At 36.6% G+C, this 19552-nt stretch overlaps 2 protein-coding genes across 7 annotated transcripts in view; one reads left to right on the top strand and one right to left on the bottom strand.

The window, feature by feature from the left end:
- POLR3G (RNA polymerase III subunit G) overlaps positions 1-1108 on the bottom strand; it is a 42203-nt gene extending 41095 nt beyond the window's left edge. For 5 of the 6 annotated variants that reach the window (XR_012413860.1, XM_005557355.4, XM_073993811.1 and 2 more), the window contains exon 1: positions 153-593. The gene's annotated coding sequence lies outside the window, so the exon portion shown is untranslated. Of the gene's footprint in view, positions 1-152; positions 594-980 lie in introns of those variants that run through there. The other variant, XM_065546485.1, reaches the window with a different exon arrangement.
- On the top strand, positions 83-18868 carry MBLAC2 (metallo-beta-lactamase domain containing 2). The gene is made up of 2 exons (XM_005557359.4): positions 83-632; positions 15516-18868. Exons 1-2 carry the CDS (start codon positions 179-181, stop codon positions 15899-15901), a joined length of 840 nt encoding a protein of 279 aa, XP_005557416.1. The 5' UTR covers positions 83-178; the 3' UTR covers positions 15902-18868.
- Positions 18869-19552: the final 684 nt, after the last annotated feature.

Raw genomic sequence — 19552 nt, 5'->3', positions numbered from 1 at the left:
GGTCTGCGTCCTTCCTCCTCCTATTCTGACTCCCGCATCCCCCGCCCCCGCCTCACTCAACGCCTCCTCCCTGGCTGCAGGCAGACGGCTCCACACAGCCGCAGCGCCCGGTGTTTACACAGCCTGTGGGAGACTCGCACGCCCACACTCACCCCGCCTGGCTGCATCCCTGCCCAGCATGTCGGCGCTCGAGTGGTACGCCCACAAGTCTCTAGGCGATGGTATTTTCTGGATTCAAGAACGCTTCTACGAGTCGGGCAACCGTGCCAACATCTGGCTGGTGCGCGGCTCCGAGCAGGACGTGGTGATCGATACAGGCCTGGGGCTGCGCAGCCTCCCTGAGTACCTGTACTCTTCCGGCCTCTTGCAGGACCGCGGGGCCAAAGAGGACGCGGCGCGCCGGCCGCTGCTTGCCGTGGCCACCCACGTGCACTTCGACCACTCCGGCGGCCTCTACCAGTTCGACCGGGTGGCCGTGCACCACGCCGAGGCCGAGGCGCTGGCTCGCGGGGACAACTTTGAGACCGTGACCTGGCTCTCCGATAGCGAGGTGGTGCGGGCGCCCAGCCCCGGCTGGAGGGCCAGACAGTTCCGGGTACAGGCGGTGCAGCCCACCCTCATCCTGCAGGATGGTAATGGGCCCCCGCGGGCGCGCGCTCTCGTTAAGGGAGGGTATTGGGAAGAGACTGTCCGAGTGCCGCATGTTGCAGACTTGCGTGGCCATAAAGGGGATTATTTTGGCACCTCGCGGAACCACTTCTGTTACACCCTTCCCTAAGTAAAAACCTACTTGACCAGAGCCAAAGCCATCACAGCCTTCCCTGCCAGAGGCCAGCTCTGGCACCGTATAGCAATTCTGAGTACTTCTTTGAAAGCCGGCACTACCCCTCCCTAGCCAGTTTCCTGAGTCGGCTGTAGTAGTAACACTACAGAGACTTGTGACTGACTAGGGATTTCTTATTCTTTCCCTAAGCACCTACCCGACATTTCCAGGAGCTTTCGTAGTGAGTAGACTTTTAAGGAATGACGCCCCACGGGGAGTGCATGTCATGATCTGTGCTTTTGAGAACTGCAGACTTCATCAGCTTGGTCACCACCGGGTATGGGCAGTTCCCACCTGTAGCCTTAGAAAGTCATCAGAGCAGCGATTCCAATCCGCTAATGCGATTGGAAACCTCTCAGATAGGTTTCTGTTCTTGATGTTGACTCACGATTGCAAAAGCTTAATAGTAATCATAAACGTAGAATAACTTTATGACAGGTATCTGGTCCGGCTGAAAGCAAAGCCTGAGAAAGATCAATAAGGAAGTAATTTTCGGTAGAGGTAAATTATGTGGACTAATGCATAGGTAGCCATGGTCCTCTTTGGCTCTGTGAAAGACAAATATGGAATTCAGAGAGAAATCCATGGGATGAAAATAAATAGATTAGGGCCTCAGCCCATTTCCCTACGCAAGGACTTAAATAATTGAGCTAATTTGCCACATCAGCAATATTTGGTATATTAGTTTTCTATTTTCTTTTTAGTATACTTTTGATTTCATTTTATCCTCACAACACATTTAAAGTGAGGCCACTGACCTCCCAGTTAAATGGCTTGCCTGAGACAGATCATGATAAAAGCTAGGATATGAATCTAGGCACAATAGATCAAGGCATGCAGAACGTACATAAATCCTACCTCATAAATATATGATGATAATTCTGAGTAGAATGTGAAAGGCCCCTTCTTTCCTTTAGTGTGAGACTATTTTAATTACCAATTTGGTTTATTAAAACATGCCTCTATATAGTAGAAAAAGCCAGTTGCTGCAGTATAGTGAAGCTCACTTTATGACCAAACAATATGGCAAATAATGAAATATTTTACAAAAATCAGTTTATCTCACAGATGACATCTTACTCATTTGAGATATTTTAAAAATTGCAGTATTATATTGTATTACTTATCGGTGCTAAAAAAAAAAAAATTGCAAGATTCTGTACCTCAACCCCACCCAACAAAAGTCTTCATTAAAGTTTTAAATCTAAAATTAAAAAAAAAAAAAAAACTGGTTTAGATGGGAGTCTTACATTATCTGACAATATGAGATGAAAGTACATGTACATTAAATTTTAATTTACATTAAAGTCACACCTAATTACTGTATTTCTTGACAAAAATGGGTACTTTTAGGGGTAAGATTTCCATGCAGTTGATGGGTATTCAGACTAAATTCTGACACCCGGACCAAAAATGTTTACATTAGTATTAAAATATACTTAAATTATTGAAAAGAATAAATTACTTTTGAAATTGACTTTTGATTCTGTATCAGCAATGGGAAATCAAAGGTGAAAGAATGATAGGGATTGTTTTATAGATGAAGAAAGAACCCATGTAGGCCTGAGTATCATGCAAGAGGTCACATCACCCATCTCGGAAAGAGCTGGGACTAGAACCCAGGTTTACCAGTTGATGGTAGAATCCTAACATTTTGGGAGCTGAAAGGGGCCTGCAAACTACTTGTGTGGTACTTTAAGCCTTTAAAAGGGTGAAAAGAAAGCTTAATGTTTACCAGACACTTTGAAGGTGATAGTACTGTGTTATCAAAAGTTGTTTTTCATGAGGAGCTGGATGCCCCACCCTCTCAAGCAGTGTCTACTTTCCTCTCTTCTCAAGAATATTAATTTCCCATATCTTCTGAATGATGTGGCCTGCTAACTTGCTGTTAACATAATCCAGATGCCTGGGAGGATACATAAAATATTTGTATTAAAAATTTGTATACAGTTACACACATGAACAGCATAAAGTATTCATTGCTTTGGTAGAATGCAAGGAGCTGAAATCATTTATTACATTTCCTTTAATGAATTGATGATTGCTTGTCATGGAGAAGCAAAAATCTGTGCACTGTATCTCTAACCCAAAAGCCAACTTGTAAATGAGGGACAAGGAGAGAATAGCCATATAATCCAGTGCATTATCTGGATGAAAAAGCAACTCGCCTTATTAATAGTGAAATGGTTATCTTCCTCTAAGATAGCAGTAGACCCTAAATTGACATAGCACATACCTCTTGAGTGGGCAAACATCATTTTGCCCATTTTTCACTAAAGTGATACAAAGTTCTGGCATTGTGATCCCTATTACATACATGTTTAAACCATATGCCCAGTGTCACCAAGATATCTCAGAGGCGTGATTTCAGGCGGACTTAAGTCATTTGCAGAGGCTAAAACAGGTTGTAGGAAGGTGGTGAATTGAACAGACACATCTAATTTGGCTCTCTTCCGAAGCACCATTAATGTACTGTAAAGAAACCGTGATTTAAATGTAAATCCCCATTGGCTGGGGGAACTGTTTCGGATGCTAGAAAGTAGATGTGGTGACTAAGTTAACAGTTTTATACTATGCCAGCAAAGGGAAATTAAGAGCCAATTCAGTTTCCACCGCAGAAGCCTTAAAAAACACAGGAATTAGCAATAGGCAGTACCTCAGTGGCGGCAAAGGGAAGAAGAGTAAGTAGAATTTCCTGAAAACCTTTTAAGAAGCTCTTAAAACTCTAGTGAATGCCCCTCCCGCTCCCATCCAATTAGTTTATTCTCTAGGGATAGTAAAACAAAGGAGTTTCTTGATTGAAGGATGCCAAATTACTATTGAGCTTAAGGGCTCAGTATGGAAAACAGGAGAAAGAAAGAGTGTGTTTGTGTGTGTGTGTGTCCGTCCTACTAGTTTCCCAGAAGGATGAGAGCCAGGCCTTTCCCCACCCAGGTAGGAAATTAGAAAAATGTTATCTAGGGAATCTGCCTCCTAGAGGAAAGACGAAGATACCAATGTAGAGGAATACCTAAGAAATCCTGGCCTCTTTCTCTACTGTGAAGCCTCAGTCACCAGGCCCCATGCATGTGCTGCAAGCAGCCTTCTTGTCCCCCCTTCTTTTTTTAAATTGATACCTAATAGTTGTAATTACTTGTGAGGTACGTGTGATATTTTGATAAATGCATACAATGTAATGATCAAATCAGGTTATTTAGAATATCCACCACCCTTCAAACGTTTATGATTTCTTTGTGTCAGAAACATTCCAAATCTTCTAGCTATTTTTAAACATACAATAAATCCTTATTAATTCTAGTCTATCAAACGCTGGAACTTATTTATTTTATCTAATTGTATTTTTGTACCCATTAACCAATCTCTTCATTCCCTTCCCCCACCCTTTCCAGCCTCTGGTAACCACCATACTAGCACTACCTCCCACATATGAGTGTGAACATGAGGTATTTGTCATTTTGTGCCTGACTTATTTCACTTACGGTAATGCCCTCCAGTTCCATCCGTGTTGCTGCAAGTGACAGAATTTCATTATTTTTTATGAGTGAATAACTCCACTGTGTATATTGTCCCACACTGTCTTTATCCATTCATCTGCTGATGGACAGTTAGGTTGATTCCACATCTTGGCTATTGTAAATATTGCTGCAATAAACATGGGAATGCAGTTATCTCTTTAGTATTCTGATTTCCTTTCTTTTGGATGTATATACCCAGCAGTGGGATTGCTGGGTCATACGGTAGTTCTATTTTCAGTTTGTTGAGGAACCTTCATACTATTTTCAATAGTTGCTGTACTAATTTACATCCCCACTAACCAATGTACAAGCATTCCCCTTTCTCCACATCCTTGTCAGCATCTGTTATTTTCTGTCTTTTTGACAATAGCCATTTTTACTCATGCCCCCGAACTCTTAAATAGGCAACCAAGCATTATAAAAAAAAATCTGAGAAAATTCTCTAATATGATATCAACTATTAAACAGCATAAAGCAATTCGAGAGTGGGGGAACTATCATCAATATCATCAGGGGATAAGACAAGCTATTGCATTCAAGATACCTAAGAGTCAATAAGGATGCTTTAAAAATAAATAGTAGAACAATATTCACCCAAAAAAAAAGCTCTCGGAATTTAAAACATCAGAAATTACGCAGCAGTAGGTCTGGAAGATAAAGTTGAAAAACTTACTAAAGAGCAATAAAGGAAAATAGAAACCAGGAGAGAAAAAGACTAAAATAAGTAGGAGGATCAGTTTGGAAAATCCAGCCTTAGAATAATGGATGCAGAGAGAGGACAGAGACAGTGAAAGAAAAGAAATAGTAGGGCAGCCGAGTGCAGTGACTCATGCCTGTAATCCCAACAATTTGAAAGGCCGAGGAGGGCGGATCATCTGAGGTCGGGAGTTCAAGACCAGCCTGGCCAAGATGGTGAAACCCCGTCTCTACTAAAAATACAAAAATCAGCTGGGTGTGATAGTGCATGCCTCTAATCCCAGCTACTCGGGAGGCTGAGACAGGAGAATCCCCTGAACCCTGGAGGGAGAGGTTGCAGTGAGCCGAGATCGTGCCATTGCACTCCAGCCTGGGCAACAGAGCTAGATTCTGTCTCAAAGAAAAAGAAAAAAAAAAATAGTAGAGGTAGAGGTAATCCAGTAATATATCACACAATTAAAGGATATAAATTTTCCAGATTGAAAGGGCCCACAGAATTCACAGGACAATAGATGAAAACACATCCAAACCTAAGCATGTTACTGTAAAATTTCAGAACACTGAGATCAAAGATTTTACAAGCTTTAAGAAATGTAAACAAAAGAGTTATGTACTCAGAATAGAATGGTTTTGGAGCTAGCAAAGAAGAAATCTTGCCTTCCAATTTGAATGAAAATGATTTCCAATCTAGAATTCGATATCCCACTATTAATCAAGTTCTCAAATTATTTCCCACATACTGTTACTTAGAAAGCTACTAGGATATGCCCCTTCAAAATAAGGGAGTGAACCAAGAAAGAAGTACTATAGTAAACAGGAAATAGAATTCAAAAGAAAGCATCAGGAAGATGCAACAGATGACACTCTAATAATGATAGTACCCCAGACTTAGAGGGTCCAGATCGGAGCAGTTGAATCATAATTCTTTCTCAGGGGGATGTGATGGTATGTGGAGAGTGGGGAGTAAAGAGAACTAAAAATCCTATTTCACAGTGAAGTCAATGGCTAACAAAATTTTAAAACCAAGATATAATACATGCATAAAATCAGAGTATACCCAATTGATAAATATGGAAATGGAGTATAACCATTATTTAGAGATAACTGTATCTGGGAGAGGTAACTACCAGAAGAAATAGCTGAGATTGTTAAAAGTGAGTGCATCATGGAAGCAAGATTGGAGATAGAGCAAAAATGGGGCAAGTAAATTTTTTTCTTACATTTTAAGCCCCTCTGAAATACATTTTAAGCCCCTCTGAAATATTTTATTTGAAATATGCACATAAATATTTTTGTGTATAAACTGAAATTTTAAAAGATAGAGGATGCTGTGTTGGAAGAGGGTATAAGAGAAGTCTAGAAGGACTGGAATCTGGACAATTAAATCAGGATGAAGTTGGAAGGATTTTGTGTATGTGTGTGCTTGTGTGTTTATGATACACTTCGTAGGCATTTCTGGTTCTTATAAGAGAGGTGCTCATGAAATTCTATGTGTGAGCATTATCAGCATATTGAAAGCATTTTTAAAGCCACAGGATAATGGCAGAACTAATGATATTCAGCAACCATGGCCTTATTGATTGCTTATAGTTGGTATCTATTTTGATGGGCGGGTACTTACATTTTATCTATTGCTAAATATTTTAATATCACTTGGATATAACCAAAGATCAATATGATTCTGTCCCTGAATTGGTAATTCTCTATAGCTTCTTTTTAGGATAAGTCTTCTCTTACATTTAACCTTTCTCTACGTTTATTAAACAGTTGGTCTCCAGTAGCTCTATTACTAAATCAACTTAGCAATAGTTTATTTGCCTTACCTGCCAGTCATACAGGAAATGGTAGTGGTTTGTAATCACTAGAGGTGCCTTAAATCTGGACTAATTATCCTATAAAGGAATTCTGGTCCCTTACGACTGGAATGTGAAGAACTCTGGGAGTGTCCGAAACCATCTTAATGTCACTACTGGGATTCAGACAAGACAAAATGGGCAGATGAAGCAGCAAACGAGGCGCTGCCCTGACGTAGATTTCAGCTACCAAGGACAGATGCCAGCTGGCTTTTTGCTCTTGTGTCCTGGCAGTACCATCAGGACAAAAATTCTTTCAGAGAATTTAGCCCTATGATTATACAGTGCTTGGCATCATCCATTAGAAAAGTCATTTAGGCATGATGACAGTGGTTCTAGATCTTTGGTATGCAGGAGCTTGTTAAAAATAGCAAGTTCTAGGCTTTAACACCTAAGTTTGGATGCTGTAGGGCTTGTGTGTGACAAAGGAATCCTTTAACAGTCCCCAGGTGATTCTGATGCAGAAGTTCTGCATACCATAATTTGTGAGATATATTATTTTACAGAATTACATTGCATAGCATTGTATAGTGCAGTTATGGCTATGCAGTATTTTACTTCATCCTTCTTTACATGTTGTCATAACTGAAGAGGCAATGCTGCCTGAGCAGTAGTTCTCAAAGCATGGTCCTCACCAACAGCTTTAGTGTTTCCTGGGAGCTTGTTAGAAATGTAGATTCTCGGGCACTAGTCTTATCAGTGCAGTAATTGGGGGTGGGGCCCAGCAGTCTGTGTTTTAACAAGCATTACAGGGAATTCCGATGCACACTAAAGTTTGAAAACTACTAGCATAGTTCCTTGCTTCCCAAACTTTCTTTCCCATAATCACCTTGCTTGTTTGTTCAGCATACAGATTTCAGACTCTTCCCCAAAAGATTAATTCAGAAACTTTGGAGTGGGTCTAGAAACGTGTGTGTTTGACATGTATTACAGGTGATTCTTATTGTTACCAGCAGTGAATCTATATGGGTCTGCAGCAATCTCACTTCTTGCCTCCTCAGAAGAAAGACTTCGAATGAGGGGCAGAAGGCAGAAGGAGAGACCGAGGCAAGTTTTAGAGCAGGAGCGAAGGTTTATTAAAAAGCTTTAGAGCAGTAATGAAAGGAAGTACACTTGGAAGAAGGCCAGGCGGGCAACTTGAGAGATCAAGTGCGCAGTTTGACTTTTTGCTTTGGGGTTTTATATGTTCTCATACTTCTGGGGTCTTGCATCTCTTCTCCCCTAATTCTTCCCTTGGGGTGGGCTTTCTGCATGTGCAGTGGCCTGCCAGTGCTTGGGAGGTGAGTGTGTGCAATGTGTTTACTGGAGTTTTATACATATTCACTTGTGGCATTCTTCCCTTACCAGTTGAATGTCCCTGGAAGGTCACATACCAGTTAAACACCGTTTTGCCTCTTAATGCACATGCTTGAGCCCACTCACCCACCTCTTAAAATCTTATTGGGAAGCTGCTGATCACCAGTTTCAGGTGTTTCTGTCTATTGGGAGACTGCTTTAACCTGGCATGAGCTGCAGCTGATTCTTATTTTAGAGAGAGCGTTTCAGCAACCACCTGACCATCACCTGACATTCCTGATGTGTGTGTGGGGTTGCGGAGATCCCTCTCCTGCCCTGCTTATGCCTGACCGTTATCACAGGCAAATTCTAGAAGTCTGGATTAGATTTGTTTTTCAAACTACTGCATGCATGAAAAACACCTGGAAAGCTGCTACTGCTGCTACTGCTACTGGTCTTCAGATCATGCTTTGAGCAGTACTGTTGTAGAGACAGATCAGTTCACAATGGAAGAAGGGGAAAATGATACAGATAATGACACAAATGGCTCTTCAAAAGCCAATAATTGGGAATTCAAAGTATTAAGAAAGGCCGTTTGGAAAATTGTTAAGGCTCTTGACTTTTGCCCAAAGGACCTTCTGTATGAGAAGAAAATAGCACTTTACAGGGCATAATATTATTACATTTCATCTCACTAGGAACTGTGGCCACGGTAGATTAGCAAACTACCAAAGAGACTCTCTACTGGTTAAATTTAGTAAAACTTTAAAATGAAATTCTAACCAAACTGTTTTCCGTTTCTCACTATGTACTGTAAAATTTTAGTCCTTTCTACCCCCCCCGCAAAAAATTCAGTCCGTTTTAAATCATCTTATATTACTAATGATTCCCAAATAACAAGGAATTTCTTTACTCCTAAATTCAGAAAAGAAATAATGTGAATCCCTGGGCTTATAAAGCAAAAGCCAGAAGTACCAGCATATTCAGAAAATGTATTTGAAGCATTATGCTTATCTTTAAAATTACTGAATTTTTTGCATTCAGTTCTATTATATCCCTTTTAATAGCTTTTTATGAATTAGATATAATTCATATACCATAAAATTCACCCATTTAACATGTATAATTCAGTGGTTTTAATCTTTTCAGTTGTACATCCATTGCAGTCAATTTGAGAATATTTTTCTTACCTCTGAAACAAATAGCCCCTTCTTTTAGCCATCATCCCCCTCAACATCCCCAGCCCCCTATCCCTACCCCAGATTTGTCTATTCTGGACATTTCATTAAAGTGGAAAAATACAACATGTGGACCTTCACAATTGCCTTCACTTAGCATTATGATTTCAAGGTTTATCCATGTTGAAGGGTGAATCAGTACTTCATTTATTTTTATTACCAAATAGTATTTCATTTTATGAATATGTATCATATTTTAATACCCATTTATCCATTGATGTACATTTGGATTGTTTCCACTTAAATCTTTTTAACAGCTTTATTAATGTATATTTACACACCATAAATATACCCATTTTAAGTGTATGGTTTGATGAATTTTAGGAAATGTATTCATACATGCAACTATAACCACAATTTAGTTCAAGAACACTTCTGTTAACCCTGAAAGTTTCCTCCTGCTTTTTTTTTTTTCAGTCACCTACTCCCACCCCTGGCCTCACTGATCTGTTTTGTGTTGCTGTAGTTTTGATTTTCTGAAAATTTTCTATAAATACAATCATGCCGTAGATAGATAGATAGATAGATAGATAGATAGATAGATAGATAGATAGATAGATAGATAGAGTCTTTTTTGGCTTCTTTTGGATATTCATCCATATTGTGTCATCTATTAATAATTCATTCCTTTCTATTTCTGATAAATATTCCATTGTGTGAATATAGCATTTTATGTATCTCTTCACCTATTAAAGGAAATTTAAATCTTTCCAGTTTGGAACTGCTATGAATAATACTGCCATGAACATTCGCATACAAGTCTTTGTGTGGATGCATGTTTTTATTTCCCTTAGTAGACACCTACTAACAGAATTCCTGGGTCATATTGTAAATGTACGTTAATTTTTTAAGAAAGTGCCAAACTGGTCCTCAAAGTGATTATACCATTTTATATTCCTAGCTACAGTGTGTAAGGGTTCCAATTTTTCCAAATCTTTTTCTTTTAAAAAAACATTTTTATTTCAATTGGTTTTTGGAGGAGCAAGTGGGTGTTTCGTTACATGAATAAGTTCTTTAATGGTGATTTCTGAGATTTTGGTGTGCCCATTACCGAGCGACATACACCGTACCCAATGTGTAGTCTTTTTTTTTTTTTGAGACGAAGTTTCGCTCTTGTCGCCCAGACTGGAGTGCAATGGCATGATCTTGGCTCATTACAACCTCCACCTCCTGGGTTCAAGTGATTCTCCTGCCTTAGCTTCCCAAGTAGCTGGGATTACAGGTGCCCACCACCACGCCCAAGTAATTTTTGTGTATTTAGTAGAGACAGGATTTCACCATGTTGACCAACCTGGTCTTGAACCAATGTGTAGTCTTTTATCCCTCACCACCCCACACCCTTTTCCCCAAGCCCCCAAACGTCAGTGTATCATTCTTTTGCCTTTGCGCCCTCATAGCTTAGCTCCCACATAATGAGTGAGAACATATGATGTTTGATTTTTCATTCTTGAGTTCCTTCACTTAGAGTAATAGTCTTCAATTTCATCCAGGTTGCTATGAATGCCATTATTTCATTCCTTTTTATGGCTGAGTAGTATTCTGTGGTGTGTGTGTGTGTGTGTGTGTGTGTGTGTGTGTGTGTATCACATTTTATTTACTTGTTGATTGATGGACATTAAGATGGTTCCATATTTTTGCAATTGCAAATTGTGCTGCATTTCCATGTGAAATTTAGAGTCAGACTTTCAGTTTCTTCGAAAAAAGATCAAGATTTTGATTGAGATTATGTTGAATTTTTACTGGTCATTACAGTAGCCACTAGCCATGTATGACTAGCAAATTTAAATTAAGATTACCAGATGTGGTGGCTCACCTGTAATCCCAGCTACTTAGGAGACTGAGGATGGAGGATCATTTAAGGCCAGGAGTATAAGACTAGCCTATGTAACAAAGTGAGATCTTGTCTCTAAAAAAAAGTTGTTAAGTTAGCTAGGCTGGTGTCATATACCTGTAGTCCCAGCTACTTGGAAGGATCCCTTGAGCCCAGGTGTTCAGGGGTTACAGTGAGCTATAAGCAGGCCATTGCACTTCAGCCTGAGTGACAGAGATTCCATCTCTTTAAAAAAATAATTAAGATTCGTTAGAATTAAAATTTTAATTCCTTTATTGTACTAGCTTTATTTCAAGCACCATTAGCCACACCATACTGAACAGTATTGAGAACCAATATTTCAGTCATTGCAGAAAGTTTTCTTAGGCACTGTAGCTATTGGAAAAATTGGGTTACATTACCATCATAGCAATATTGAGTCTTAGTGATACTGAGACAGTCAGTAAGCATAGCCTATTTCTCCTTTTATTTAGGTCTTCTTTAATTTCTCTTGGCAGTGTTTTTGTAGTTTTCATTATACAGTGTTCATATATTACAAAACATCTTTTGCCAAATTTTTTCTCAAGTATTTTACTCTTTGATGCTATTTTGAGTCGAATGTTTTAAAATTCATTTTTGATAGTAATTTGTAGCATGTAGAAATAGTTTATCTTTGTATGTTGATCTTGTATCCTGTGACATTCCTCAACTTGTTTTTTAGTTCTCTAGCTTTTTCCTACTTTACGTAGGATTTTCTGTACGTAAGATTATGTCTAAATAAAAACAGATTTACTTTTTCTTTTCTAATCTGTGTGACTTTACTTTCTTTTTCTTGGCTTATTACACTGTCTAGGATCTTCAGTATAATGTTGAATAGAAATGGTAAGAGCAGACATCCTTGCCTTGTTATCTTAGGAGACTTTCTATTCAAAGAAGTATTACCTATAGGTGTTCATAAGTGACCTTTATCAAGTTCAGGACCTTCCCCAACTATTCCTAGTTTGCTGGAAGTTTTTATCATGAATGAGAATTGGAGTTTGTCATATGCTTTTTTATGTATCTATTGAGATAATCATATGGCTTTCTCCTTTATTAATACAGTATATTACACTAATTTATTTTCACTAGCTCAACCAAACAATATTTCTGGGATAAACTCCACTTTGTCATTTTCCTATTTATAAGTTGCTGGATTTGATTTGCCAATATTTTGTCAATAATTTTAAGATTGCATTCATTAGGTATATTTGTGTACAGGCTTTTGTTTTGTTTTGTTTGAAAGAGTCTCCTTTTGTTGTTCAGGCCGGAGTGCAATGGTGCCATCATGGATCTCTGCAGCCTCAAACTTCTGGGCTCAAGCAATCCTTCCACCTCAGCTTCCTGAGTAACTGGGACTACAGGCACAAAACACCCTGCCTGGCTTTTTATTATTATTATTTTTTTTAATTTTTATAGAAACGGAGGTCTCATTATCTTGCCCAGGCTGGTCTCGAACTCCTGGCCTCAAGCAGTCCTCCCACATGTGGCCAAAGTGCTGGGATTACACAAGTGAGCCACTGCAGCAGGCCTGATGTTGTTGTTATTTTAATATATTGTCTTTCGCTTTTATGAGAGTAATAACTGAGTTAGATTTCTCATCTATATTCTGAAAGTCTTTATATGGGTTGAAATTATTTAGGGTTGAAATTGTCCCGTTTTAAAATGATTAACAGAATTGATCAATGAAGTCTTCTTTGAGCCCAGACTTTTCTTTGTGGGGAAACTTTAAATTGTTAATCAATTTATTTGTTTGATATACATTTATTTAGACTTCATTTCTTCTTGGATCACTTTTGATAATTTGTCTCTTTTTAAGAATATGTTCATTTCAAGTAAGTTGTCAAATCTGTTGGCTTAAAATTGTTCATAATATTCCCTTACTCTCCTTTTAATTTCTTCAGGGTCTATAGTGATGTTCCTTCTTTCATTCCTATTTTAGCAAGTTGTATCTTCTCTAATTTCTTCTTGATTTGTCTAGCTAAAGGTGTACCAATTTTGTTGTAGTTTTCAAGTAAATAACTGTTGGTTTCATCTGTTTTTCTTTGTTGGTATTTGTATTCATTTATTTTTGCCCTGTCCTTTATTATTTCCATTAACACTTACTTTGTGTTTGATTTGCTCTTCTTTTCCTAACTTCTTAAGATAGTAATTTGATTATTGATTTTAAACATTTAATCCTTTATAAAATAAGCATTTAAAGCAATAAATTTTCTTTTAAGTACTGCTTCAGCTGTATTCTATACATTTGGATATGTTTTGATTTTGTTTTCATTCATTCAAAATATTTTTATATTTCCCTTGGATTTCTTCTTTGATTCATAAACTATATAGAAGTTTGATGTTTGCTTTACATATATTTGAATATTGCCCATATTTATTTTTGTTCTTCCTAATTTGTTATTTTTTGCCTATTAAAAGCACATAATAAGGTTGGGCGTGGTAGCTCATGCCTGTAATACAGCACTTTGGGAGGCCCGGGAGGGAGGATCACTTGAGGCCAGCCTTGGCAACATGGCAACCAGCCTGGCCAACATGGTGAAACCCCATCTCTACTAAAAATATAAAAATTAGCCAGGCGTGATCCACACGCCTGTAATTCCAGCTACTCAGTCGGCTGAGGCACAAGAATTGTTTGAACCTGGAAGGCAGGAGGTTGCAGCGAGCCAAGATTGCGCCACTGCACTCCAGCCAGGACGAGAGAGCAAAACTCTGTCTCAGAAAATAAACAAACACAAAGACTACACGTTATCAATTTTCTGTTCATTTTGTTATTTCTAATTTAATTGTGTTATAGTCAGAGAACATACTTTGTATGATTTTATTCCTTTTACATTTATTTATTCTTGCTTTATGGCCTAGCTTTATAGCCTGCTGAATATTTCAACTGCAGTTGAAAAGAATGTGTACTTTGCTATTTTGGAGTAAAGTGTTTTATTTTTGTCAGGTCAAGTTGGTTGATAGAGTTGTTCAGGTCTTCCATATCCTTTTTGATTTTCTGTTTACTTATTTTATGAATTACACAGAGAAGAATGTTGAACTCTCCAAATATAATTGTTGAATTGTTTATTCTTTATTTCTGTTTGTTTTTGCTTCATGTATTTTTGGTGATATTTTAGGTGCATGTACATTTATAATTATTTGTCAGTGTATTGATTTAATGTATATTATCATAAAATTACTTTAGTAACATTCTTCATGTAAAAATCAATTTTGTCTTACATTAATATAGCTGCTCTAGTTCTCTTAAAGTAATATTTAATATGGTTAAGCTTTTCAACCTATTTGTGTCTTTGGCCTTATAGTTTCTTTCTTGTAGGCTGCATATATCGTGATTTTTAATCCAGTCTGATAATTTCTGCCTTTTTATGTTTACCAAATCCTGATTATTACACCATTTTGATTCCTTTATTAATTTTTTAGCTATATATTTTTAAATTTTTTCCTGTGTATGTGCTTGCACTAGAGATTACAGTATGAATCTTTTAATTTACCATTATTTACTTCAAGTTTATACTAATGTAATTCCAGTGAAACAGAGCGATTTTGCACCCATGTAGCTCCATTTCCTCTCTGCTGTCGGTAACTGAAGTCTGAGATTTAACCCTATTTGCAAGTTAGCCTGCCAGAGTTTGATGTATTCTGACAGAAGACTTGAGGTTCCTGGGTCAGAGATTATGGAGATTATTACTCACATATTAGAGCATCATCATTTATATCAATTCCTCAAGCCCTAATTCTGACAGGGTGATACAACAAGAGGCAAAATACAACAAAATTCCCTAGAGCAACATTCATTAATTGTGTCAACAGGATACTGGTACCACAGATGTTCTGAAAATTAAAAGTTTCATGATCAAATAAGTTTGAGAAATTGTACAACTATATCTACTTTGTGTATATCCACAGTATACATTCATATAATAAAAGCTCAAAGAAGTCTTTCTGAAAAGAAAGCTGCTGAATTTTCTTTAAACTGAGAGTTCCTCAAATTATTTGACCACATAATTACCTCCTTTTCATTTATGTCTCATGATAGCCTGTAGAAATAGTGTTCCACATTACTTGCTTTGGCAAACACTGGTCTAGCAAACAATAGGAATGAACCATAGGCAGCTTATTTTTAAATCATCATTAAGAAATACAGTATTTATGAAATAAAGTGTCATCCTTCCCAATTTCTTTGGAAGCATATAATGCTCTTCTGTGCTTCAAATGCTAAGTCAAGTATACAACATGTTTATCTGTAAACTGTGTTTCCATTTGTAGGGGATGTGATCAACCTTGGTGACAGACAGCTCACTGTTATGCACATGCCAGGTCACTCCAGGGGCAGTATTTGCTTACATGACAAAGACCGAAAGATTCTCTTCAGTGGAGACGTCGTGTATGATGGATCACTGATTGACTGGCTCCCATACAGCAGGATAAGTGACTATGTTGGGACCTGTGAACGTCTAATAGAATTAGTGGACAGAGGTCTGGTAGAGAAGGTGCTTCCCGGGCACTTCAATACCTTTGGTGCTGAAAGGCTTTTTCGATTGGCTTCTAACTATATTTCAAAAGCTGGGATATGTCACAAAGTTTCTACTTTTGCCGTGCGATCTCTTGCAAGTTTAGCTCTACGTGTAACAAATTCTAGGACCTCACCGTAGTATCTATATTGATAATATATTTTGATTAATTACATACATTAATTCATTCTGTACTATTTAACTGATTAATAGTGAACATTTCATGAAGTGCTTTTTATACCACTATTATATATCAGAGAAAGATTGAGAATGAATAAGCCAAAAAGAAAATTGTTAGTTTAAATTGTTTTCTTTCTCCTAAGAAAGAAGCCATTTAATACGCTTATACTTTGCCAAAGCTGTCATCTTGTAATGTATGCTCTAGAAATGACATAAAGGTTTATGGGGAAGTAAAGAGAAATTCTGTGGCAAGAGAAAGAACTGCTCTTGCCTCTGTTTGTCTTGTTTTATTTCCTAGATGACCTAGGAAAAAAGGCATATAGAGTATTATGTTTATACGTTAAACTTGATATTTTTGGTGTATTATTTAAAGATAAAGGTTCTTGGGTTTAAAATACATCAGAATTTAATGCAGACATATGAAGTAACACTGAGAATGACAGCTAAAACATTCCATTGTTATCGTCCTGAATTTTTTATGCTTCATTTCATTTATTTATTCTTTGTGTAATTATAGCATACATGACATGTAATATAACTTATGAAAAGTACAGTGAATTTTGCTTTATTGCAAAGCTTTAAATATAAATTGCAGAGTGCTTCAGTATAAAGCTACTATATGTTGTTGTTTGTTATTGTGTAAGTAATATTTTCAATTATGAAAGTGAAATGCAAATGTCTGTAATCTAACTACAAATTGTCAGATTCTTAAAAGGACACTGTCAGGCAAATTTGAAAATATACACATTGAGAATAATTTTTTATTATTATATCCTATTTTAATATTAACAGCTATTATAAACAAAATTTTTCCTGTTAAATAGCGACTTCAGTATTGTGTTATGTTTTACAGTATTAAAACTACTATGAAGATCTGCAACTATTCTTTTACTTAACATGCATATGTACTACAGAGGGATTTTTAAATTAATTGCAAAATGTGCATTAGCTATTGACTTAGAGTGAATTGCCTTTTGTATCCTGATTCACAACACCTATTCCTGTTCAGTATTCTTTGTCTTGAATAGAGAAGTCTACGTTCGTAAAGTCATATAAAAGGTTATACCACTATTTAGTAAAATGTTTTAGTTCGGTGCTCCTAATAATTTGTTAAAAGGCCTTTTAGAATATTTCATAAAGGGTTTTAAACAGTTTTTTCCCACTGCCTTTTTATTACTGACATAACTAAAACCAAACTGAAATCGCTTTGGAAATCAGATTTTTTAATGTTAGGAAGATCCAGCAATTTTGGTTTCTGAAAAATTATGAAACTTTTCTACCCTACAGATGCCCAGGTTCTTTAGTTTTTTATTCATTCAACTCACACACACATAAACATATACATACACAAACACAACCCCACATGCAAACACACACAGTCACATATATACATGTGTAGCACAGCGCTAAACACTGTGGAGGCTTAAAAAAGTCAAAGACAACATTATAGCTAAAAGTTGAAAGCACACAAAATATAAATAATAGTATATGCAAGTTAATGTACATTATATGTGCATGTAAGGGACATAAATAGAGGGGTGTGAACTTTGGTTAGGCAAAGTTTACTGGAGGAGGGGTTTTTGAATCAAATTTGGAAGGATGAGCTTGTTAGATGTTCAGGGTAGGAAACAAAACAATCCAAGAACAGGGATATAAGCATTGCTAGTCTAGAATAGTCTATTCCTTGTGAAAATATAAATTTAATTTTCAGGAATCCAGTATATTCCAAACACCATATATTTAGCATGAGAAAAACTGATTTGTGATTGTGTATATGAGTCATTCTTAATGGGAGACAAGCTGAACTGCCACATGCCACCAAATGAACCTTTACTTCAATCAAAAAGGAGGATATGATTGGTTCAATTATATTAATAGGATATCATGGGCATTTCTCTACGATGGTCATTCAAGGCAGTAGGTCTGTTTCAACTGAGTGCAACATTGAGAATAATGATTTGGTTCAGGGCAACTACAAATAATCACTTACTAAGCCTTAAATAAAGCCATTATTTTTATATCAGTAGCACAAAGGAAAACCAAAAGTCCTTAACCACTGATCATTTTTATCATATTTTAGGCCTTTTTAAAAAAAATCAGGGTATAGTAGGCACTAAGTTTTATTAGGAAATATTTAAACCTGCTGAAGGATTTATTTATAAAAAGGGCAATTTTTCAAAACACATTGATTTTTTTAAAATTTCCCAATTTTTTCAGTTTTTCAAATTGTACGACAACATGGAACTGTGATATTTTACTATTACTTCAATGTGAATAAATTGGGTAAAGTGTATCATTTATTGAGTGCCCATGCTGTACATTTAAAATATGCTTTATTTAATTTAATCCTACTCCCAGCACCAAAAGGTAATTGACCAGCCTCAGACAACACAATTTTGGACAAAGCTGGTAACTGAACACAGGTCTGTCTGCCCCACACTTCTCTTTCTCTTATATCTGCACAATAGCAGAAAATTGGCAAAGTGTATTTTTACTTTCCAAGATGCCACATGTGCCAAGAATAAATCAAACAAAGCATAATAATAACATATCTTTAAAAAGCTTTTCAAAATATATTTTCATCCTGACAGTGACCCTTGTAACTTACGATTTTGGAAATACTAGTATGTAAGTATAATACAAAGTTGTCAAAATGTTAAGACATTTAGAAGTAATTTTATTATTTATATTGTTAATGCTTAATCATTGGAAATTCATTTTCCTTACTTGATGTTTTCTTTCAACTGGGAAGCCTAAAACAAACAAAAACCTTGTGTGTTATCCTGATATAGTTGACTAAATGACTGTATTTGTTCTTATATGGATAGTAATATGAATGTGACATGCACCAATTGTCCTATTATAATTTTCAGATAAGTGTAACTAAGCATTTGTGTAATAAATATTAAAGTAGTCATTTTATTTCAATCTATAATTGATATTTTTATAACATTAGCAAGTTTCCATTTAATTTCTTGCAAGGATATTTCCTGTACAATGTGCAGTTTTGAGAAGCTTATGGTCAATAAGACACTAAATTTGTGAGAAAGAATAGAGAACCCAGAAACAGAAAAATACTCATATAAGCCTTTTGTAATTAAGAAATATGGCAATTCAAATCAATGGGTAAAAGATAGACTGTGCAATAAATGTTACCATTGTTGATGTGGGAAAAATGGCCCCTGCCATTATAAAAGTAAATTCCAAATGGGTTAAAGACCTAAATGTGAAAATCAGAACCACACATGTATTAAAAGAAAATCATATTTAACACCTTGGAATGGGGAAGATCTGCCTTACATAGACACAAAAAGCAAAATTACATCAAAATTTTAAATTTCTTAGAATTTAGATGAAATAAAAGAGATTTTTAAAAATCACAATTTGTATAACATAATTTAACAAATATAAAGAATGCCTACAAATCAGTAAGCAAAAGAGAAACTACTGTAAGGGAGGAAAGACCTTTCTTCTCCCCTCTTCAGTTCTATAGCTGTGGCTGTGAATTAAACTGACAAAAGACAGATTAACAGGAGAAAAGCATAAGCATACAAATTGTATTTAATGTTAATATTTTTATGTGTACACACAGGCCTTCATGACCCATAGAAG

The sequence above is a fragment of the Macaca fascicularis genome, chromosome 6 (genome assembly GCF_037993035.2).
Source record: "Macaca fascicularis isolate 582-1 chromosome 6, T2T-MFA8v1.1".
In the NCBI taxonomy this organism is placed as follows: Eukaryota; Metazoa; Chordata; class Mammalia; order Primates; family Cercopithecidae; genus Macaca; species Macaca fascicularis.
Note: the sequence above shows the minus strand (reverse complement) of the source record. Positions and strands in the feature narration are given on the sequence as shown.

Bases quoted from the DNA above. Each gene is read 5' to 3' on its own strand.
- MBLAC2 (XM_005557359.4), top strand. From the start codon at position 179: ATGTCGGCGCTCGAGTGGTACGCCCACAAGTCTCTAGGCGATGGTATT. The intron at 633-15,515 runs GTAATGGGCCCC...TTCCATTTGTAG, and splicing joins CACCCTCATCCTGCAGGATG to GGGATGTGATCAACCTTGGT.